This window comes from Embiotoca jacksoni, unplaced genomic scaffold (genome assembly GCF_022577435.1).
Source record: "Embiotoca jacksoni isolate LCO1_2020_lvr unplaced genomic scaffold, fEmbJac1.0.p SCAF_23, whole genome shotgun sequence".
Lineage (NCBI taxonomy): Eukaryota > Metazoa > Chordata > Actinopteri > Embiotocidae > Embiotoca > Embiotoca jacksoni.
Genome location: NW_027185374.1, coordinates 2984195 through 3009178, shown reverse-complemented (window position 1 = coordinate 3009178; position 24984 = coordinate 2984195). Strand labels below are relative to the sequence as shown.

At 45.4% G+C, this 24984-nt stretch overlaps 1 protein-coding gene across 7 annotated transcripts in view; it reads left to right on the top strand.

Moving 5' to 3' along the window:
* nhsl1b (NHS-like 1b) overlaps positions 1–23236 on the top strand; it is a 103723-nt gene extending 80487 nt beyond the window's left edge. For 2 of the 7 annotated variants that reach the window (XM_069158249.1, XM_069158251.1), the window contains exons 2-8: positions 1001–1153; positions 5608–5735; positions 8151–8355; positions 10469–10600; positions 12357–15680; positions 16769–16901; positions 19892–23236. In XM_069158249.1, the coding sequence (XP_069014350.1) occupies positions 1001–1153; positions 5608–5735; positions 8151–8355; positions 10469–10600; positions 12357–15680; positions 16769–16901; positions 19892–20564 (4748 nt within the window). In that variant the 3' untranslated portion in view covers positions 20565–23236. The remainder of the gene's footprint in view (positions 1–1000; positions 1154–5607; positions 5736–8150; positions 8356–10468; positions 10601–12356; positions 15681–16768; positions 16902–19891) is intronic. The other 5 variants (XM_069158255.1, XM_069158256.1, XM_069158250.1 and 2 more) reach the window with 4 other exon arrangements.
* The last annotated feature ends 1748 nt before the right edge of the window (positions 23237–24984 follow it).

The window sequence follows — 24984 nt, the reverse complement described above, 5'->3', positions numbered from 1 at the left end:
GGTAGGAATTAGTATGGGATGCAAACCCTAAAATGGGATTAACAAGGGATGCAAAGATCAGCAGAATAATGTCAGGTTAGTCTTTTATTGATCATATCTGAGGGAGAGAAGAGCTCTAGGTAATGAAAAGGCATAAAGAGTCAGGTAGAAGGGTTGTTTTCTTTTTCTCATGGGAACTGAATTGACTCAACCGCGGTTGTGTGTCATGTTACCTGACTTCGAGTAGCATTTAGAAACTTAATATAAATAGTAAACTTGTGAAGTGACAAACATATTTTATTGTTTCCTGGTAGGACTTTTCCTTGTGAGGATCAGGTAGCTTTCTTATCTGCAGTAGTCAGTTTGAATTTGTTTTCGGCTGGGTATCGACTGATCAGCGTTTCTGTCCAACTTGTCCCAGTGAGTTTGTCCCTCCCCCTCTGACATGTGTGGCCTGCTGGCTGTGTGATGTCTTAGATATGTGTCATGTTGACAGTGTGGAGACTAGCACCTTCATACAAAACACCTCAATCTCCTTCCCCTTCCTCTTCTTTTGAAAATATAAACTAAGCCTCTGAGTGGCTGGTACTTAGAGGACTTTTTCTAATTCATGATTTGTACTGTTTTCCCTGCGGTTGACCTCAGAATTAATAAACTGATGCAAGAGGTTATGGAAACTCCCTTTTTTTTTCTCCGTAACATCCGATATGTTACAATACTGCTCTCAGTAATATGAATGACTTACCTTGCAAAACAACTCTGATTCTTCATCATATCATATCACTGTTTTACTTGACAAATTTATGGTACTAGTGGATGTTTTTAAAATGTTCTTTGTCTTTTCCTTCATCTATTTCTGTGTGCCTTATGACTGTACCTCTGTCAGATTTGTTTGTGCTATCCATTTACTCCAATCATTAAAAACAGAAGGGGCAAAAAGGTGATCCACTGGGGTTGATCAAACTGGAAAGATATCATAAGATAAAATAAATATCTTAACCTGCTCTTTGTGTCTCTGCAGCGGTTTCTAACCTGGATGAGGAGAGCAAGTGGACGGTTCACTACACAGCTCCGTGGCATCAGCAGGAGAACGTCTTCCTACCAGGCAGCCGGCCGCCCTGCGTAGAAGACCTCCACCGCCAGGCCAAAGTCAACCTCAAGACCGCCCTGCGAGGTAAAGATTGTTTAAACCCGAACACATGATCACAGACAAAATTAGGGTTCAAGGTGGCCACTTATTGCAAGTTTAAATGATTTAAAAAAAAAAAATGGATTATTACTAATGACATATTAAGGAAGACCTACTGTAACTTCCATCCATCCACACTTTGAGAATTCACTAGATATCTGTACATTTTGATTGTTTCACAGTCCACATATGTTTTTATAAAACAACCGTCAAATAAAACAGCTGATGTTGCAGATATTTAAATTATATTGTTGCTCGTGATAATCTGTTACCTTGAAATCATACATTAGAGCTGCATCTAACAGCTGCTTTTTTATTTTTTTTATTTTTTTATTATTTTTTATTTTTTTTATTTTTTTTATATCAATGAATCTGCAAATTATTTTCTCGATTTGATGGGAAATTGGTCTGTAAAATTCAAGTAAAAAGCAAAACATTCCTTTATGAAAATAACTAGATGAGGTCAAATATTTGTTTAATCTGACCGTTTGTCCAAAACCTAAAGACAGAATAATAAAATAAAATAACAAAGTTTACAATTAATACATGTAGTTAACTCAATTATATTACTGATCATTATACTGACTAATCTCAGTATGTTGTCACATTTGTCGCTGCAATCTCGCAACATCAAGGTGAAGGACCCTCAATGTTGTGTTTGTCTACCAACATTGTAAAAATGTCCAAACTTGTAATTTGTTTAGCCCACAACACAACAGTGTGAGTTCCTCTTCTTCCTGTTTGTCAGGTACGATTAGAGAAAAGACACAGCCTTGTTGTCAGACAAACACGAGTCGTCAAGTCACAGCAGAGTGACAACTTTGTAAGATACAACTTTCCCAGAACGGGACGTGGGAATATCAGAAAATGCTGACACTGGTTTCACAGAGATTTCCTGGGGAAGGTGTGATTTCCGCCCACTTCTCTGTGGACTGTGTGTGTGTGTGTGTCCATATATGGCTAAAGTGCTACAGTAAAAGAGTGTTGTTCACACTGTAGGCTGGCCTTGTGTGTCAGCAGATAAAAAGAATCTGAGATAAAAGGAGAACGAGAGATAAAGTGGGAGAGGGAGGTTGTAACCTGATGTTTGCGGTTTGTTTGTGATTCGCCTGCTCTAACGCACGCACGCACGCACACACACACACACACACACACACACACACACACACACACACACACACACACACACACACACACACACACACACGCACGCACGCGCGCTCGTATGCACACACAACGAAGGCTCCCTTTGTCTTTCTCATTGCACTGTTGCTGTTGCATCTTACTTCCTGCAATATTGATGTTGCTAGGTACACAAGAACACAAACACCACCTGGGAGGTGGGATTAATTCAGCCACCACCCCATCCTGTCACCACGCCACCACCCTGTCATCACCACCCAGACCCGGGGGTCCTAACTGAAAGACGACAGGTGTCCAGTGAGAGCACCTGTCCTGTCTGTTAGAGCCTTGATGTGTTTTGTCCACTCCCAGGGAGTGTGGGAGAGGGGAGGTCGCACAGACAGCTACAGCTTATACTTGTAGAAATAGATGTCGTGTTTCATTATCAATGACAGTCTTTTAGTGTTATCTCCAAGTGCAATGTTAAAGCTGTTTTAGTGGCAATTAAACTTCCACACTTCACATGTATGATAGACAAATGTAATTCTTAGATCGGTACGGGCTACAGTAGTCTCCTGTGTTGTCCACCTCAGTCCATCAGTATTGCTGCACAAAGTTAATCCTGGACATACAGTATATCTCCGCACAGTGATGTCATCCAGGTTTATAATGTGACTGTTACACAATTATTGTTGTTATTCCTTTGAAACTGCAGCTCCTATTTTAGTTAAATCTTTGCATGCAGAAATAAGAATTAGGGTCTGTAATGTGTGTTTTTCTATTATATTTAGGTAAATTAAAGTATCGGATCAGACTTGGAAATATTAAAGAACTCAGATCAGCATCTTGCTCAAAAATGCAAAAGTACATTATGTGTTAGGTTACAGCTACAGCAGTTTGGAGGTTACATCACCAGGTTAAACCAGTCGACCACAGTTTCATGCACACGTAACCAGTCACAATCGTCAGTGCCGTGGCAATGTGCGTCCTCTCTTTGTTCTTTTTAAACACTCACATGGGTTTTCCGCTCGTGATGACTGGTGAGGTCTTTGCAGGCGGCCCGGGTGTCACGGCAAATGTGCCAACAGGTCGAAATGCAACACGGAAGTTACGTAACATGGGTTTGCGTATTGTCAATAATATCCCCAAGAATGATCTATTAGTCCAGTCATGGAGGGATAACTAAAGGGGTTATTTTGTTGGAAAATATTTTTATGTTGGTTTGACACTAAAAGAAAAGTTGATGTTTTTATTCTGTATCACAGATTTAATTGGGTCCAGATAGGTGTAGTTTTCCACATGCTTCCACCTCTGTGACTATCTCGAGTCCCAAATAGACACTAGACTGCTAAAGATCAATTGGTATTTGCAAATATTATTCACATTATACTGTAAAATATACATTTATCCACACACTCGTGTTTTTCCGCAGCGTCCCTCATTTCTTCCTCTTGTCCTTTACGATATCATTTACTCCCTTCAGTTTTGCCTGGCAACAAGCAGCGCTCCTCTCATCAGGGCTTATTTATTTTATCAACCGTCCCCAGTCATGCAACACCAATCATCTTAACAGCTCCACTTGCCGTCATCATCCTCATTATCCTCATGCTTTCTAAAGCCTGTCTTCCACACCGCTACCACATCAGCTTGTTGTTACAGTAGGTACGTACGCCAGCCCCATCAGGATCCATTAACTCACAGTATTACACATGCGTCAGTGTGTCTCTCCTTAGAGATGGGCTGTAATTAGCTGTGGAAATAAATGGCTCATGAAAAGGATAAAAAGCAGCATCTTTGAGGTGCCATGCTAATAGCGACATGCGTGTGCACTGGTTGGTACACGTGTATAATCACTAAAAGGGATTTTGATTGCGTGACACACTGAATACATCCAAGATGCAAGATTAAAAAAAAGTGGCCAAGAGGGCTTTTACATTTGAATTGATCAGGACTGCTACAGAGAGCTGCATATAAAAAGACGTGTATCCATCAGTGTGCCATCAATTTAAGCAAGATGGGTGAAAGTTTTTAACTTTTTTTTTTTCCTCTCTCACAGTTTGGTAGATTTCTTCAACCTATTAAGTACCAAAATCAGCAAAAGCACACTCTAATCTCCGTTTTTAGCTCAGGATGTATAAGAAGCACTTTGTGAATATAATTGCTTTTTAAAAGACAAAACAAAGGATACAGGAGTCGATATTTGCAGAGAGATTGAGAGAAGATGTGCTAAATGCCCCCTGAGAGAAAAGAGGGGGATGGAGGAGAGAGAAGAGAGGGATGCTTCTGCCATCTGTGTGTGACAGACTGAAACTGATACCCCCCTCTTCTGGCTGCACACACACACACACACACACACACACACACACACACACACACACACACACACACACACACACATACACACACACACACACACACACACACACACACACACACACACACAGAAATGTATCTTCTTATCGCACTTTGGCATACACACACACACACACACACACACACACACACACACACACACACACACACACACACACACACATCACAGCCTCATCACAGCAGGTGGTGAGGAGAAGATGTGCGAGTAGCACTTGGCAGCGTCCAACAGGGACTGCACTCACATGACTGATGGAAAACACACACCCACACAACCAATTGTATATTCTTCTATGCACAGTTGATAAGTAATAAACAGCTATGTGTGTGAGTGTTTGTGCACTATAAATATTTCATACATTCCTCTTACTGTAGTGTAATTGGCTGGCAATCTGAGTCTGTACTGTTTGTATTGAGTCTATTTAAACTAATGCAGTCTAACAGGACAATCCTTCGTTCAGTTTTTGTCGAACCTGTTTGAGGTCTTAAATTCAATGATACGGTCATTATAAAGTCAGCAGTTTGTAGTGAGCTCGATTAATATTTTGTCCATCCCTTTTATATCAATGATGGTTGGCTAAATGACAGAAACTCCTCAATGTATAACACAATACAGTACAACTACACCCTCCACAATGATCATGCAGATGAATTAATACCTCTGAGACAAAAAAACAAACATAATAACATTCATGTTACACGAGCAAAAACAAAAGAATATCTAAGTGAGAAATTAGACAAGCTTTTCACTGTCTTTCAGCTGCAGGAGGTGTCCTGTCAACATTAACAAAACAAAGCTGCTTTCTCTCCATGAAATATCATCAAAAGAGACTTTGATGAGCTTGTGATTTCCTAACATCAAAAAACTCAAAGAAATCCTGTTCAAGAAGAAGATAAAATCCAAATCTCTCTGCTGTTTGTGACACGTCTCTGTCTTTGTTCCCCAGAATGTGACAAGTTGAGGAAAGATGGTTTCCGGAGCTCCCAGTACTACTCTCAGGGTCCCATCTTTTCTGACCCCACACAGTCCACCAGCAGCCTGCACGATGACGAGGATGATGAAAATGACAAGAAGGTATATATACACACACGCAGTATGAACACAAACATAAACAGAAATAGATACACACAAACACACAATATATGTATACAACTGCAGGTATAGCAGTCTCTATGTTTTGAGTACATACAGAACATACGTGCATACAGTAGCTACGTAGGTCAGCCCCATCTGGGCCATTAACTAATTGTGTTATGTGTGCATAGGGCTGCTGCATAGTTAGTGCTTATTCAGCAGCATGGTAGTTGCAGTGTATTAAACAGTGCCAGTCTGTCCTCTAGTGGTTGGAGATGGAAATAGCACATTTTACTGGAATCTTTATCTCATCACAACTCCTTTTCTGTTTTACCTGTTTCATCTTCTATTTTTACTTTCCAATGTATGCAATAATGCAGCCGGATACTTGAAAATACTTTGGAACTCACCTCATTTGTAGTAATAGATCAATCAATTACCTGTTGTTTATTCAACCACAGTTTGTCAATACATCTATCACTCTTATTGGTAATGTGCTCATCAGTAACATGATTTATTTAAAAAAAAAAATTGTTTATACTTTTGTTTCTGTCTCTCACTTGGTATCCTTTTTCAGGCAGATCCTAATATTCAGAGGGAGAAAAACACTTGAATTGGGGGTGGAGGGTGGGGATGGGGGGCAGGCAATTGTTTGTCTGCTGTTACATAGTTGTAATTTCATTGGAGGGTGATAGATGGAGGGAAATAGAGAAGGAGCAGGAAATAGAGGCACAAATAAAGAATCGGAGACAAAAACCTGCCGGACCATTAGTGTGAAGTCAAGTGTAAAGAATCTGACAGCTAGATATGTCTCCTCTCCTCTCCTCTCCTCTCCTCTCCTCTCATTTGTTTTTTCACACAAACTTGAAGTGAGGGGTCTTGAGAGGGTCAGCGGGTCTCACTGTCATTATCAGGGTCTCCTTTGTCCCCCCGGAGCACCTCGATGCCAGGCACTCGTTTCATGCCTGCTTTGACCTCTGACCTTCAAAACATACTGTTGTTCCGTCTCTTGTCATTCATCTTTCTACTTTCTGCACACTCCCTCCATCCCTTCAACTCCCCCTCTGCTCTGCCTTCCTTACCCGCTCCTCCGCTGGTCTTCTGTTTGTGCCCCATCTCCTCTCTTCCTCGTCACTTCCTGTTGTCCTGAGGCCATTGAGCCTAACTTTGCTTGACAGTAGCTTCAAAAGGAGAGACAGAGCTCCTGGTTGAGCCACAGTGATGCTAAATAACAAGCCGTGCTCGCCACCAAACTATTGCTGAGATTCTTTGTTTGCATCCCCCCCACTTCATCCTCCCTCTGCTGCTGCCCCTGTGTTTACCCATCCATCCATCCATCCATGTGTAGTTTGTATGAAAGCCCTGATATCATGTTTTTCAGTCATTCTGAGGTTTGGAATCGTCAGGACAAACAGTAGTGGACTGAGGGACTGCTTAGAGGACTGATTTGTGGTTATTTTTCAGAGATTCTGGACAAATCTGCTTCACTAATTATATTTTTCACAACCAAAATCCCTTTGCAGTTTATCTACCTGTCGAATTTTTGTTTGTTTGAGTGATGCAATAAAAGTGTGGATGATCAGATGGTCTCTCTCCTGGAATTCATCATTAATTAAAACAATTTAGGATTATTGGTCTTCACTCTGGATTCGAAAAAAACCGTTGTACTCTGATTGAAAACAAAGGACACTAACATCGACTCAAAACATTCAGCAAATTCTAAATCGCTGGTTTGCTGTTGACTAATGGCTCAATTTCAAGCCTGGATGCTGCAGTAAAACATTGCTGTCTGTTGCTGCCTGCAGTAAATTCGACTTCACCACGGAGGACTCAACTCAGTTTAACGCATGAGTGATTCTTTCTTTCTTTTATCCACGCTGTTGCTCTGTAGCTTTTATCCGGCCATCTCCGACTGCTCTGTCAGTTCACTGTAGTGTGTGAGTGTGTGTGCGTGTGCGTGTGCGTGTGTGTGTGTGTGTGTGTGTGTGTGTGTGTGTTGTGTTTGACTGTTTCCATTTGGATCTGATTGATCGTGAAACATGTTTATAGCACAACAAGCTTCTAAAGGTCACATCAATGTAATATATTGGAGCCTGTGCCTGTATAACCTAAACATCCTGTCAGTTACGGCTTTGGACAATTAGGTTGTGTCACATTCTATTTCCACTTATCTTTCCTTATGTTATCTTTAAATTTTTTCTACACTCATTCCTCTATCTCACTTCTAGAGTCTATTTTTTCCCTCTCTGAATTCGCCTCTCACTTTTTTTGTTGTTGTCATTCCTTGTCTCTATTATCTCTCTCTCTGCTCTCTGCCCTGTCTGCTTTCCCCTCCTCCTGTATTCAGATTTCTTCTCTCGTTTCCTGCTCTTCGTGTATTACTCCCCATTAACCCGTTCTCCTTCCCTCAACTAGTCCACAGCTTCGTCGGTGGAAGACGACAAATCCCAGCTCTCCATGAGGTCCCAGACGCTGCAGGGAGTGGATGAAGTCGGGGTGGTGTCAGAAGTTGATGGGCAGGTGATATGGAACAAGGCCCCGCCCCTCCCCACCCCGGAGGAGAAGATGAGGCAGGCGGCTCAGGCCGTGCCAACAGACATAGTGGCCATCAACGTCACAGGTATGTCACTCCTCTTGACAGCTGCACTCGTCCAATCATTCAGTCCATCTAGCGAGTAGCGACCAGTCCTAATCAGCATCTGAGATCAAATGTCCAGGTTCTCTAGTTCCATTTAGTAGTGCTGAAGAAGGAGTTCGATCTGCCTCATTCACCCCTGGTGTCTACTCTTTTACATTAACCTCCCACCAACCATCACACATTTTGTTTTGTTTGTCTTAAAGGAAGTTTCTGACATTTTTTTTTAAAAATTTGATGGGTTACCAAGAGTTATATGATGATAACGTTCAATGAAGGTTGAGAATGTGTGAACCCAACAGTGGAAAACAGCCAAACAGAGAAGAAGGAGAGGTTGTTAGGCACATAAAAATGTCAGTGTGTGATAAACCTCTTCTTTAATATCAAGACATGACATGTTGAGCCCAGTTGAACAAAAACACTGGGAACAGTGGGGAACAGTTGGTTCCAACAAAAGTAAAACATGATTTGAAACCTTTCTATCTGAACATGTGTCTTCATTATATTGATAGCCTCCTCTAACTCTGTTAGTCAGCGTAAACAGGAATAAGCAGAGCCAATGAAATGTCAGACTTTTCCTTTAATCAACTCTCTGTGGCTGAGTGGATGTAGACTAATCAATGACTGTATCCAGTCATCCACAGATGGAAAAAAAACTGCATGTGTCAGTCATGGATGTCAGCCCTCTCCCCTTCCATCATGCCTGTTGGAGACTGGCCTTCACCTTCCTTTCTGCATGTGTGAGCGAGCGCTTGTGTGTGAAAATCGTTTGACAGCTTATCAAGGGGTCAAAGCTTCTCGTCAACTTCATGTCGGCTCGCCAGCCGTTTGACAGATGAACGCTCATACACAGCAAAACGTGTCGACACAATTCCCCTGTTAGTGCGCCACATTTTTTCAGCGCTATCTGCTGGTCATGAGTCTCACACACACACACACACACACACACACACACACACACACACACACACACACACACACACACACACTCAACATCTCATTCTGCAAGGTGTCCGGTTTAAGATGTTAAATGTCAGCTTTGTCATATCAATCATGAAATTATATTGTCTTAAAGACTCCAAAAATCCCAGTTTAGCATAAACATTAGAATTTTGCTGCAGTCATAGCCAATAAAACGGTGATCCTGCTGTCATTTAATGAGTGCTTAATGTGGTCCCACTCCACACGAATCAGTGTTGATTTCATCTGCTGTCACTTCAAATTACTGTAAAAGAGAGAGTAAAACACACAGCGAGATCAGGAACTGTTTTCTGTCACTTCGAGGGGGACCGTGACAGACACTATCTGCCCTCATATCAATTTCTATTTCCCTGATGCCTGCAGGCTGTCACCAGCCAGCCAGATAGCAGAGAAAAGAGCAGTTTATATAGTGAGATATCACTTCTCCTTCAGGGAAGCTGGACAGAGAGCGAGAAGGATAATGAGAAGCATGAAAGACTGTGTGTGTTTGCGTGTGTGTGTGCATATTTTTCCTCATATCTGCCCTGTGCATGTGTGTTTTTGTGATAAGAGCATGCACTTCGCATTTCACATTATATTACATGTATATTTACACCTCAGCAACTTGTATTTAAAGTTGGAAATTAACATTAGCCACCAGCTCAAAATGTAGTGACTTTTGTTCTTGTCAACTTGAGGCACTTTGGCTGGTGGATGAAAAAGTTATAGGTTCAGTTCACCCAAATGACAGAAAACATTCTCACTGACCTATAGAGTTATTAAGCAATGCTACTCCCGTTCCTATAAACTGGAGGTGAACAAAAGTTTGTTTTTTTTCATTGTCAGCAGTTTTTAGTAGAGATCATGATTTACATCATGTGTTATGGTAAGAGATCTTAAAACCTGAACAAATAAAACTCAAACTATCTGCATGGTTAGATACCACAACAGGGAGAAGAGAACATGTTTTCTTGTAATTTAGTTGAACTGACCCTAATATTTCCTGCCCTGTTCGTGCTGCATGTTCAACTTCAAAATTAAAAACCCTCTGCATGTTGTTGACTTTGTTCCTTCCGACTAACCGACTGCTGTTTGCCTGTGTGTCCGCCTGCCTTGCTCTCGCCCTCCCGGCTACCAGGGGCAGTGTTTGACCGACAGGCGAGCATCCGGCGCTCCCTCATTAACACTGACACCGTGTCCCGCCGGCCCAAGAAGGTCAAACGCAGAAAGACTATATCAGGGCTGCCTGACAACATCAACCATGAGCTAGGTATGGATCTCTGTGGGGCTACATGTTGCCCTCTACTGTCCACAGACCTCTACCAATATCCATCCTTTTTTCATTACTTCTCATAACCTTGCTCTCTGTAGATTTATTCTTTTATCCACCATAACTTCGTCATATTGAGAGGGACAGAATTTACTCATGCAGGTGTTGGATCGAGGCCCTGCAGCTGAGCAGTCTTTTACTGTTTCAGTTCTTCATGTGTCCTCATTCGCTCTTCTCCACCCCGCTGAACTGTATCCACAGCCAAGAACCAGTCATGAAATCCTCTCAAGTAGTTTTTTTTGTTGTTATAATTCTGCCCTTTTTGCTCCTCGAGAAACTCTTGTTTCTCATTTTCGATTTTGCGAGTTGGAAAATCCTGTCATGTAGGATAAATTAAGTGCAGGGTTTGCCATTTGAATTGTGCCATAATCCTTCGAGGTCAACTTTCTGTGGTCCTTTTTCTGTAAACTGTGTTTGTATTTGTGTGTATGTGTGCCTTAATCCCTGGGACCATAATGATAATCCTATCCATGTATGTCAATATGTAGGGAACATGAGACAATGGCTCCTGATCATCGACAGCTAAAAAGGCAGCATCTTCTTTTGCAGCCTTTTTTTTTTTCTCTAAACACATGATCTTCAAACCGTCTGAACAGATGAGGACTGCATGACAAATATGAAGGTTCAGAGGTCCCCTAACCTTAGTTACTCAACTGTGGCGGGTGTTAAGCAAACACTAAGCTCTCTAAGCTGACACTGTGCTCCGCTGACAGCACCGCATGGCTAATGTTTATTTACACGTCACCCAGCTGTAGGATGGCTGCAGCATTTCAGGGGAATGTCATTTCTCTGTGCGATAAGATCACCAAGGCCGATGGGAAAAGAGATTTAAAGTCTGGTTAGTGCCCAGCTGACGACATCCTCTGAATGTCATGATTACTGGGCCGGGGTAATTGTCCCAGTGCCTCATCCCTCCCTCTCCTTGCACTAGAGCTGCCTGCGAAGTAGACCTGCAGCTTAATCTATCGCAGCGGCAGCAGCAGCCAAGCTGTCAGTCCAGCTTTTAGCAAAGGAGGGAGAGCGTGTGTCTGTGTCGTTTAGAGATAGCGAGGGGGACGAGAGAGAGGAGACGGGACGCAAGAGTGTGTATGTTTAGGAACACGGGCATCAACAGGAGAGCCACCACAGATGGGAGACACATCAGACATCCTCTATCATTCTTCAGATTGTTTGTTTACTAGCCGGTATGTTCAGTGTGTGTGACATCTGCATTTCTGTGTGTCCTTGTATCTGCATTATATTGTACGTTCTGTCCTATGTGACCGTGCATGGCCATGTCAACACTGTGATATGCACGCACATGTGTCTTTGTGAATGCCTGTGTTGTTTTTTTTGGCTGCCTCATGCCTCAGCAGCTGCTTGTCCTGCACCCCAGGAGACTATTTTATTTTTTTTTATCAGACAGAGCCAGAGTAGGAGGGGACGCATAGTAGGGAGTCTCGTTTCCCTTCTCTCTGTCGCCCCTCATATCCTTTCCCTTCTTAATGAAGAAGAACAAGTTATTAACCCACGATACAGGTTTACACCAAATCTAATTAATTAGCTTCCCCGTGACCATAGTTTATCTGCCAGCCCAGCTGGAATAAGGGAATGCTGTGTGTCTGTAGAGAGGAAAAAGAAGGGTTGTGGGGCAGGAAGAGAAAAGGAGATATTTCAATATCACATGTTCATCTTATTTTCTCTCTTTCTTTAACAGCAGCGAAAGGACGTGGCGGAGAGCTTCGGCCGCATTCCATGTTCATCCCAGGACAGTACTCCACTTTAGGCCGAGTTGGAATCGTCAACTCAACACTCCGACGTTCAGACACCAGAGACTCGAGCTGCCAGACAGAAGAAGTGAAGATCGTACCCCCATCCATGAGAAGAATCCGGGCACAGAGAGGACAGGGAATAGCTGCTCAGATGGCTGGCATTTCTGCTTCCTCCTCGACAGGAAGTATATCCATCTCCAGCAGCGACAGCTCTGGAATAGTGATGCTACCGCATCACTTTATCGGAGACCCTACCCGTTTTCACAGTCTGCCCCGACCGGGCGCCAGGGTGTCCCTCAGTGCGGATCCCATCTACAGCAGCACGCCCATCAAGTCGGAGGATCAACCTCAGAGGCAGATTGGAAAGCTTCAGGTTGACGATACGGTGGTACACATGAGAAACGTCCCGAGGACAGGCACCTTGCCCAGGCCCAAGTCCCAGGAGGTGAGGAAGACGCAGTCCACCGAGTGGGGTGGTGGTCCAGCGTGTGTGGTCTCCCCTCATGCCGCCTATTCCACCTCATTCATCCCCAATGCCACGCTGTCTAGTTCCTCTGAGGTCATCGCCCTCAACACCTCCAGTCAGCTCCCCCACTCTCCAGTGTCTGGTTACCCCACAGCTCGACCACTCAGTCTGGCTTCTTCCACACACACCGACTCCCCGATCTCCAGTCCAGCGGCCTTTATCCACAGCTCCACCTGCCCAGCCTTGGCCACTTCTACACCTACTCACACACCACAGGATGGTGGTCTTTTAGTCGCAGCACCTGCTAGTGAGTCGGGTCACTCGGACAGCAGCGTCCACAGCCACAGCACCTTGGCCCCCACTCCACCGTCTTGTCTGCCAGAAGAGCAGTGGGTCTACGACATGCCAGAAAATGTGATGGTTCCAAACCGCACTCTGACCTCCAGCTGCTCCACTCCGATCAACCAGCTGTATAGCAGCCTGGACATCTCCTCCAGGACCACTACTGACTCCAGCTCCCTCCACTCCCAGGACAACGATGGATACTACACCTCCATGCACCTGGACTCAGGCCTGCGCTCCCGCAGTCATGGCAGCGGGCATGGGGCAGCAGCTGGACGGGCCACCAGACACAGCATGTACGAGTGCCGCGAGATGGCCAGTCAGGAAGACTCTGGAAGCCTGTACAGTGACCGATCTCTGTCTCGCAACATCTCCCTTCGCAAATCTAAGAAGCCTCCGCTGCCCCCAGCTCGCACAGATTCTCTCAGACGCAAGCCTGGTGCCAAAAAGCCCCTCGGAGGCGTCAGCGCCATCAGTGGTGCTAATGAGCCAAATGGCGCCAGGCTCAATGAAACTCTAATCGCCAGCTTGCAGCAGAGCCTACAGATGGGGCTGAGAGGAGGGAAGGGAAAGGGCGCTTCACCATCTTCACCCTCTCACAGCCCGAGCAGCGACTACGATGACCCCTGGGTGCTGCGGCCGCGCAGTCAGAGTAGCATCAGCGCAGGTAGCTCTGCAGCATCGCTAGCAGCAAACACAAACTGCGGTGGCGTGTCCAATGTGTACTCGTTGTGCCACGTGACACCCGCACACAGTGACACCAGCAGCTTGCGTTCTGACTACGCTGATTCCTGGGGCTACTACATGGACTACCCTCGTAACCACGTAGAGCAGAGGGTGCAGACCCCTCCGGCCCACCCCACAGATAACATGTCAGCTGGGGTTCACCCGTGTGTCTTGCAGAATGGAGGAGAGATTCACAACAACAGTCAGGCTCCAGGGGCTCCAGGCCAGGAGGGAGGAACGTCGGTGAAGCCCAAAACCTCCTCCTCCTCACCAGACAGGGTGCACAGACTCACTTCCCCGTCTAGTGGCTACTCCAGCCAGTCCAACACCCCCACAGCTGGAACCCCAGTGCCTGCATTCATCAGGTCCATGTCTCCCTCTGGTAGCCGGCCCAAGCCCAAAGTGCCCGAGAGGAAGTCATCTCTCATCTCCTCTGTTTCCATGTCCTCCTCTTCTACCTCCCTTTCCTCCAACACTTCAGACTCGCTTAAGAGCTCCGGTCCTCCCCCACCACCTCTACCGCTCTCCCCCTCCTCTGCTCCCAGCACCCCTCTCAGCCCACCTCCACCCTTCCCTCCTCCTCCACCACCAACTTCTAGCACAGCTTCCCCCAATCCTCCTCCAGCTCCCCTGTTACCAACTGCTCCTCAGGGCACTTCTCTGAGCCCACTCCCTGCTTACTCCACCTCCCCAGAATTCCCTCCTCCTCCATCCCCTGAAATGCTGATCAACCCCAGTTCATCCTTTAACAGGAGCTTTAGTCCTCCCCCTCCACCACCCCCTCCCGTCCCCTTCATGGGGCCCCCTCCACCTCCTCCACTGCCAGCTTTTGTCCCAGCTTTGTCCTCCCAATCTGTTGTGAAGGCAGTGAAGGATGCTCCTAAACCAGGTCTATCCAACAGCCCTACAAAGTCACCTAAGCCCCTGATCACTCCATTTGCACTGCAGAGTGTTCAGCTCCGTTCAGTCAAGCTGCCAGAGAAGGGGATGAATGGCAAATCGGACCACATCAAAGCTCAGGAAACGGGGATGGACCTCCTTCAAGGTCTAAGGCCCCTGAGCCTGGATACATCTCACTCTCAAGAGCATCTCACTGTGTTACCTGTGCTGAACACCTCTCTAGAAGAGGACCGCCGTCATTCCCCACCATCGCCTGTGTCGCAGCTCTTGGAAGAGTTGTCACTAGACTGCAATATCACAGATGACACACCAGATAGTGCTGTTATAAATGGAAAAGTGGAGAGTTGCTTCCTTGTGAATGGAAAAGAAAAAGAGAACGGACAAGCATTACCCAGTCCTCCGCCGAGCAGCGAGCGCTCTCCTATCAAACAGAAGCCCCCAGCAGTCTCCAAGAAACCCAAACTTTCCCTTTTACCACCATTTATCCCCCAGCCAATCAATGAACAGGTCCTACCTCAGTACGAGGATACAGCCAGCCTGTCCCGAACAGAAGACCAAGTTGATGCACTGCAAAGACTGACAAAGGAAGGGGTGAAAGAGAAGAGTGAGCAACAGGAGAAGGAGGATACTACAGAGAGCGCCGAGCCATTAGCAGAGAGCAGTGAAGCATCCACGGAAATCCAGGACGAGTCCTGTGCCTCTTTCTCTGCGATCCAGGAGACGAGTCTTGACCTTGAACTTTGTACCAATGCAGAGGCTAATGAAGAGGAGGAAGAAGAGGAGGGAGATGGAACGAGCAGCACCACCGGGTCCATCAGCTCCAAGGAGGACGACAGTGAGTTTTACTGATAGCTGATTGTGCTTTTTTTTTTTTTTTTTTTACAAAACTCAGATGTAGAAATATGCTGACTTAAAGAGAGAGTTTTAAATGGTGCCAGTCAAACCTTCATTTAGTCATTAGTTAATCCCATTACCACAGTCCTGTACGGTTAGTAGTGATGCTGCTGCCTGCGAGCTGTGCGGCCAGATCCTTGAGCAGCTGTGAAATTAATTTTGCCCTCCAAAGCAGAGGAGCCAAAACTTGAAGCCACAAGCTTTTTAATGGTTTGGAAACTGTGAAAACAGAGCGGGAGAGACTGCTTATCACCGGGACAGTCGTCCTCTCGTACTCTCTCTTCTACTCATCCTTCTATATTTTCTATGCAGAGATCTCTTGTGGCGACTGTCCCTTGTTTTTGTTTTTTTCTCCACCCGCATTGCTCTTTTTTCTCTGCCTCCCCACACACCTCAGCCTCCACTATCTATTCTACTCCTCCCCTCCATCCATCCATCCATCCATCCATCCATCCATCCATCCCTCCATACATCCATTTTTGCTTTCTTTTTTTTTTTTTTTTTATCTCTCATCCTCGGTCTTTCACTACTATTCACTCTCCTTCCTTCTGTCCCGTTTCCTCTTCATCCCTGCTTCTCTCTCTGAGGTAAGGGAGGGGGCAAGAGTCCCAGGGGAGATGCTTTTTGTGGTTTGAGGGAGAGGGGGGAGGGGCTCCGTCGTATCGGAGGGGAGGGGACGAGAGGGGAACGGCTCTGGTAAGAGGATGAGGGGGGGGGAAGAAGGGGGAGGGTCGTAAAGTGAGACTGCATGCAGAGGCTCAGGCAGTCGAAGCTCAGACGTGAGCGCGGAGGTTGCGAGGAGGAGGAGGAGGAAGAGGAGGAGGAGGAGGAGAAAAGAGGCTAAACTGGAGAAGAAAGGAGAGGAAATCTAGAGAGAATGTAAGAAGACAGTTCGGCACCTCCTCCGTCCCACTTCAGATTTCATAGGGAGCCAGGTTAATGCGACAGGATGGATAAATTAATGTGTGTGTGTGTGTGTGTGTGTGTTATCTTTACTCTCTTCTAACTCTGTGGGTGTATCTCTCTCAGGTGACGTTTTCGAATCCAGTACGGCTGAATCTTCTCCGGCCCCGTCGGCCAACGGGGCGTCCGGGAAGAACATGGTGACCCCGACTCCAACACGACCCCGAACCACCGAGGACCTCTTTGCCGCCATACACAGGTACCATGATGCGTTCCTCTATCTTACGCCTCATGTCACTCATTTGTTCAGTACTACAGCAACTTCTTTTCTCTTCACCCACTTCCACTCCCGATCTATAATTCATCCCTCGGAGCTGGTCCCACTCTGTCATTCTGTTTTCTTTATTTGTTATTTACTTGGTTTTCTCTCCACCTACCCCTCCTCTTTCTCATTCCCCTTATCTCATAAACCACAACATGTCACCCTGAAGTCCAGGCTCGTTCTCCCCGTCACCCTTTGACCCATGATTTCTCTTTTTCCATCTCCATCCCCTTCCTCCTCTCCCTGTCCTCCACCTCTCAGTCATAACTTTGCTGTCCCATACGGAAGCGAACACATCTGTCAAGCAGCTGATCGCCGGAGTCTCCCGGCCCGGGACAGAGCAGCTTTTTTCTGTCTCTGCTTGGTGAAGGGACGTGCGGCGTACTGTACGGGTGACAATTCAGGACGCAACATGAGTCGCTAGTCAAGTGTTTTATCGAGGAATGTGTTTTGATGTAGTCGCATTAGCATTGCTCATTCCCAGCAGGAGGGCAAAAAAAAAAAAAGGCTGTTGCTTCATGCATTATTTAACTACTCAACACCCTCCGGTCCTAATCTAGGTTAGAGGCCACTGGAGAGATTCCTCTTTCTCCATCTTTCTGTCCCTCCTGCAGACGCTGCTCTACGCTCGCTGACATATTGCATACGTGCTCGCACGCTTTGAAGCGAGCGCACACATAAATTTCTCATGCAGCCCGCCAGTTTGTGTTTCACGGTCACGTGCCGCGGCAGTCGGAGTTCTCTTGAGCATCACGGGATTTCATTTCACGGGATTATATTTCTGCCCTCAGAACAGATTGTCGATGTATTTATGGTGCCGAGCATCACGTGCACAAGTACGATTCATTGTGTTATTTTAATTAGACGCGAGGATTGTGTAAGCGCGCCGCACACGCGCTTACACAATCCTCAATTGGTGTTTGTTTTCTGCGCTCCTCCTCCCTCACGCCTCGCCAGTATAGAACATGTAGAGTCATTTCACAGATTTGGGAAGTGATGACGGATTCCTGGCGATGTTGATGACGTGAGACGAATCTACACCCGCAAAGACAGAAAGGAATTAACTCGCATAATCAAAAAGAACAAATTAAGAGTTAATCTGCAAAAAATGGGGATCTAAAATTGGATCATTAAATTCAAATCTACTTTTTATTTAGTGATAACATTTCTAGTGATTTTCAAGTATCATTTTTAGCACCGGTGCCATCTACTTTACTGCTTGGTATTCTCCTCATTTGTCACCTCCCTGACACGTCCTCTCTCTTCCTCACCTGCACACCTTTCTCTTTCTTTTTTACTTTGTCATTTCACTTCCATACACTTTCTCTCTCTGGGAAAACAGAGACTGATGAAAACCTTGAATGAAATGAAATGCCTTCACAGCTGCAGCAGAAAATACAACTTGTCTTGCGGGAGATCCTGCAAACCAAATGTAATACAGCCCAGAGAAAGAAATCGATCGAGCACTCTGAGCTGTGTCTTATGTTGCGGCTTTGTTTACCTCTATAACTCAGATTGGTATTTCTGCTGTGTGTTTGTCACTGAGGGTTCAGTATGGAGCCGTTGCGGTGGACTGAATGAGGTGTATGAGTTTATGCACGTGTAAATGTGTGTGAGAAAAAGTCTTATGTAATGCTAATGTGGCGAGGGAGCTCACAGGGGACGACGCTAGATGGAGGTTGAATTTAGGGCACAGACATATTTTGCAGTGTTTCTAAATCAGAGTGCGGACTTTAGATTCTCACACTAAACATTCACACCCCTCAGTCCTCCCGCTGGTTTTGACCTTCAGCGAGCTGCGTATCTTACAGGTTATTTGTCCTTTATGGAGGAATTTCTTTCTGTGGATCTAATCTGAGGATTAAAGATTTTGTCCTTCACTCATCTCTCTACCTTCAGCATCCGTTTGCTCTCTCTATCACAGAATGCCTTTTTTTTTTTTAATTTTTTTTATCATACTTCTCTTCTCCACTGTGCAGAGGGGGAATGCAGAGGGTGGGTGCAACTTTTCTAGAGAGGTGCGACGTGGCAAGTAGCCCATTTACTTTTAATTAGCAAGCCTTGTTTCCGCCACCACAGTGATGCTACCTTGGGACTAGCAGCGGTAATCCCTCCGTGCAACCCACTGTATCACAGATTATTAAAGATGTTTCCCTGCCAGCCCTAATGCCACGTATTCTGACAGCTTTATTGCCATGCTTTGTGAAGGAGATACAGACAATGCAGGCTGGCGGGTGGTGCAGTCAACTACTCCGATACCCCCCGCTGAGAGGAGGCTGATTTGTCCTGTGTGATTAAAACTGCTTTGGGCACTTTTCCCAGTTTGTGTTTCTGATTCATTTCATTGTGCCGCGTCTGAGCTTTCGTGCAGAGTTGCAGTGTCTGCAGCTTCTGTTGTAAAATCTCACTGGATTTCTTTAAACAAAATGTGTAACTCTTTATCTCTTTGCCCCGTCTTTCTTTTTCTTCTTTTTTTTTTTCAGCATCAGCGCCACTCAACGCTACTTATTGTCTGACTTACTTAAGATTTGTGCTGTGACGCGTGATTGCTGGGGGCAGTGCTGACATATGGCAAATTTGGGACAAAGATTTGAGGCGCGTGGGCCACAGAGTTTTAAATTTAATCTTTTTAAGCTGCAACACAAACATGAACAAGAATGGGCTTCCTGTTCACATGTATGCAATCCCATGTACTGCAGTCAAATTTTCTGTTGAATAATTGAATCGGATGTCCTCGTTTCCTGACTAAACTGCCCCCAACTGTTGCATTCTTTTCTTCAAATTGATTTTCTTCGACAACATCCAAACGGCTGTTAATAATTCAACTTTTTACAGTTTAATCGAATTAACCCTGCTTTACTCACTCACTCCGCGTATGTGCTACAAGCATGTGATTAAGCTGATTGTCCACATCTTTCCGTCCACAGGTCGAAGCGCAAGGTCCTGGGTCGCAAGGAGTCAGAGGAGGACAAGTCCCGGGCTGGGAGCCAACCACAGTCTCCGCCCGTCACCCCCACAGGCATGTCTCCGGGGACGGTGTCATCATTGCCCCGCCAGACGAGCTCCATCCAGCGCAACCTCCGCAAGTCCTCCACCAGCAGCGACACCTTCAAGGCCCTTCTCCTGAAAAAGGGAAGCCGCACCGAGACCAGTTTCAGGATGTCTGCCACTGAGATGCTTCGCTCCACGGACCCACGCTTCCAGAGGACATATTCTGAGTCCGCGTTGGACCCCGATGCTTCGCCCTCCTCGCCGACGGCACCACACAGCCCCGCCGGTTCCCCCGGCCGCGGAAAGAGGGCGACAGATGAGTGGAGCCGTTACGAGGCCTTGGCCCTGTCCTCGCCTACTTCGTCGCCCTTTTCAATGAGCGGGTTAAAGTACGGGCGATCTCGCACGCCGCCCTCTGCTGCCAGCAGCAAGTACAACGCACGTAGCCGAATCCTCAGCAGCCCAATGACGGTAATCTGCGAGCGTGAAGGGGAACTGGCCGAGAGCGAGTACGGAGATACAGCAGAAAGTCTGTCTGGACCGTCAGCCCAGACTCTCCCTGTGCTCAAAGACTTCAATGGCAGTTTATCTGAAGAAGGCAGAAGTTAAAAGAGCAAGAGCCACCCCTTAGATTCGGGGGAGCTAATCTTATTCGTTGTAACAAGGTAGGGGCTGGAAGAGGAGCCAATAGAAGGCCCTCTAGAGACACCTTCCTGAGCCCCACCCCCTTGGCGCTGCCTCTGAGGAAGTGGACATGTCGGGTACTGATGAGAGGCCAGTGGTCGCTCCTTCACAGACCGGGCGGACCACAGTCTGAAGTGGAGGACTGCTCCAGCTTGTCAAGACTCTCATGATTCTCATTCTCTCCCTCGTTTGATGATTCACCCTCATTGTTAAAGGAATAGTGTTTTTTTCTACGCCTGGTGTTCTTAGTTTGTTTCCAATTTGTTTGCTGTTTTTCTTTTTAAATTCTATCCTGCAGGAGCCCTTTCGTTTCTTTGAAGGACAAAGTTAAGATGGCAAACTAAGGTGAATTTTGAAGGAACTGAAAAGTCACAAACTGTTCGTTTATCCTTGCTGCTGTGGTGCAACGTAGCCAGGTAGTTGGAAAAGAGTGGAATGTAAAGGTGTGCCGGATACTTGCCCTGTGACTCTTTCTCAGTTTCTGCTTTTCGCCTGTTGGCTCTGGAAAGTGCTGATGAGCCCCACGGTTTGCAAGTGGCAGCTTCAAACAGCACGTTATGTTGGGGAACGATCGCGAGGACGTGGCATAGCGACACGGCTCCACTGTGCCTCTTCAGCTGCGGTTATCGGCAGGTTTTTTGCTTTCTGCTCTTAGGTCAGTGGTTTAGTTTGCAGAGCTGGTGTGTTCAGTGGGCCATAGGAAGTGCGGAGGGCTCGGTGCTGCCACCTAGTGATGGGAATGGAGTGGACAATAGTTGGGGGGGGATACAAAGGCTCAATCAAAACAGCTAATTTACTCTATAAAAAGAGGTCCATTAAAGCTCGATTAACTTGATTTTTAGGCTGTAGATTTTGCACTGTGCACAGTTCTTGTTTTGTTTGTGACTTAAAAAGTTTGTTTTATAGATTGTTTTCAACGAACGAGTCACGACTTGTGTTTGGGAGTTCGGTATGAACTTATAAATGTAAAGCCAGGAAGGACATTAGATGAAAAGCTTATTTTATTGTTTGGGTCTATTAGTGATCGTGTGGGTTACCAAAGAGCTTGAAAATTAAACAGAGCTGGCTGTTAATCTGGACGTGTACACAATCCAAGCGTGTGACTGCTTGTCTGACACCCCATGCATTTAGTCCGCCCTTTGTTAAGTTTGCTGAGAGGATCTACTCTTTTTAAGGCTTCAATGATTTCTATAATGCTGTTGACTTTCTGCTAAGTTTATCCTTTTGCAATTTTATATGGTTCTGTATGTAAATACATAGAGAAAGGAGTTTTAAGTAACATTTGACTTATTTTCAAAACTTTGTACATTTTTTTTTTAGAGCCCCTGTGTTTGCTGGAAAGGGAGTGGTTTCCTTTTTGTAGATTATTTATTTTCACATAGCAGGGCGTCAATATGGTAAACTGGGCAACCAGCGAGGCGATGGAGGCACAGGACAGAGAGGGTGGAGGTTAAGTAGAGAAATCAAAGGGGCCACATTTACCAGGCTGACCTCACCGGGACATTTTTCTTTTTAAAGGTGCTTCAGAAATGCAATAATGTCAATATTTATGCTTAAGCCTTCAACTGCCCTGAATCTTGAGTCATGCAAATCCCACGCTGGTGCTCAAAGCTGAGTAAATGTGGTCTCTTTAGAGTCATAAACTGAGGTGACAGGCGTGCGACTTCATAACCTCCTAACAGCCATAACACCCCGTGGTTTAATCACCTGTGGCCAAAGTGTGTCTCCCAGCTTCCGCCTGGCCACGACTGAGCACTTGGATCCAGACTTGTCTCGCGACAGGAAACGTCTCAATTCCCAGAGAGCTTGTGAAAAAGATGGGAGGACAGAAGAAGTAGTGGGAGTGGAGCTGAAGGCAGGCTGTTAACGCTCTTGTGTATGTCTGTGTAATAAAAAAAAAACAAAAAAAACAAGGTGATATTTAAAGAGCGGGTCTCTCTGTCATTTCTCTCTGCGTGTGATTCACGGCCATCTGCCAGCCGAACACCCCAAATCACAGCCTCATTAGTGCTGTCGCCATGGCACCCGCACTCGTCCGTCATCTGGAAAACTCCAGAGGCCATCCTTTTACCTCCCTCTCCCCTCGCCCAGGGTCATCAGTTATGTCTCCTACTGGACATCCCATTAGGACACACACTGAATTACAGGCTCTGCCCACAATAGACCTTTCCACTGACTTCCACACAGCACTGAACCATCCCGACTCTGACATGCAGCACGTGGCCCTCGTCTTCAGGCACCGCAACCTCTCAACATTCCCCACAGAACGTCAGCAACGACCTGAGGGGAAGGACCTATAAATACCACCGGCCTATCGCGTGCTCTCGAGGGAACAGAAACACAGACCGCTTCTTAGTATTTTCAATGAAGTCCCACCTGCAACTCAGCGGTCACCTACCTTCTGACGCTGCACAGACACCACTGTCCATCTGGCAGTCAGACGAGAATCAATACAAACTCCCTCCCAGCTATAATCGCACTATTGACACATCACTGCCTTCCCCTGTCCTGCTATATTCAAAAGCCCTCCATTCAGCGTCCCTACAAAATGTGTCATATATAACTGATCAACAACTGACCTGAACACAGTCACCACCTGTGTTTAGCCTGGTCAAGTGTAGCCGCTGCGATTACTTAAAATACTTAAAAAAAAATAAAGTACAGTTATTACGTTTTTGCAAGTGATTATGGCACAATAGTAAATGCAATAAGTGTTTTTTGTTTTGTTTTTTTGCTTAAAACAAACTGAATCTATGGTGTTGCATGTTTTAACCCACTAACTAATAATCAGTTATTTAAACAGTTATTTACCAATTTCTTAAATATCAATTTTCTTCCGGGTAACGTAGGCCTGCAATGAAAATCAGCTCACAGAGTTTACATATTGCAGATTCTATAAGAAGCATTTAGTCACCTTCACATTGTCTGAACTGTTATCTCTGCATGACACTTTGGTTTTAAGATTTAGCCTCGTTGATGGATTTAAAAAAAGCTCCAACTTTTAAGATCAGATAAAAGTGTCACTTCCACCATTTTTTTGGCCCCACATCACAGGTTGCATTTGAGAGACTTTCCCCTCTAATACCATTTTCATTTGGTTTTAGAAGTCTAAAACATAAAACTGTTTACAGTATTACAACACAAAGACAAAAGACCATCCATTCTTTCGCTACACCCACTTTACCATGTACATGGTCACAAAGGGGTGGAGCCTATTCCAGATGACGCTGGGCGAGAGGCTGGGTAGAAGTCAACAGTCCATCCCAGAGCTAAAACAAATATTAGATTCGTGTAATACAAAAATACATCATTTTTAGAAAAGCTGTTTTCAAATGGTCGAAAATGTATTTTGTTCTTCTTGTCCATGTAGATAAACTCGCATGCTTGGAAGATGGTTGGATAGCTTTGGAAACCTCTTTCTCCCACTTGATCTGAAATTTCCAACATTTACTCCGTCTTCACGGCACAATTGACCAGCTATACAGACAAAATCAATAGAAACCAACAGCAGTCTAGGAGGAACAAACTGAATCTAAAAAGTTTCTACAAAAAACAGTTGCCAACAATGTCATTTTAACACACATGCAGAGAGGACCACGACACCCACCGACATTTCTGGCAGTTAGAGTCTCCAGTTGTGCCTATTTACGACGTGACGCGTGGGTAAACTAATCAAATAAATAATACTTATCAGTCACACGGCCTGTAAAAACTTCACAATGTGCCGCTGCGTACTGTACAATCATTGTCTGCAGTTCATCTCTGTCACCAGAAAAGTATTTTTCCACACCCTGACCTACATATCAGCTTAAGTCTCCATCAGGCTGGAGGAGAGTTAGATTAAATTAAAATACACAACCGTGTTGCTGAGATTAAAACAGAGCCTCATTATACATTTACTCTCCGCAGCAATGTTTCGCCTCACTGAGCACAGCCAATGAGATCAATCTGACAAAGATGGAGAGTTTGTGTGCGCGTGCGTGCGTGCAGAGGATATAAAAAGATGTAATTTCTGCTGAGTATCTGAATATGATATTGGGAACAATCCTGCCACAAATAAAATGAATGGCTCAGCAGACATCAACCTGACGAGGAGGAGGAAGAGGGCAAGAAAGGACAAAGGGCGAAGTGAAAACTGGCAAGGATTTCATCCGGCTGATAAAAAGTCATAACCATCGAGAGGAGGGGGGGGGGGTCAACAGGACCTTTATCCGCTACAGATCGGATAATCAACTAAGGGTAAAGTTTTATGAGGTTTTAGGATTCAGAAATCCCATCATGAAATCGGGATGACAAAAACGTAATCACACACTGGAGACGGAGGTCGTAAATGATCAGAAAATTC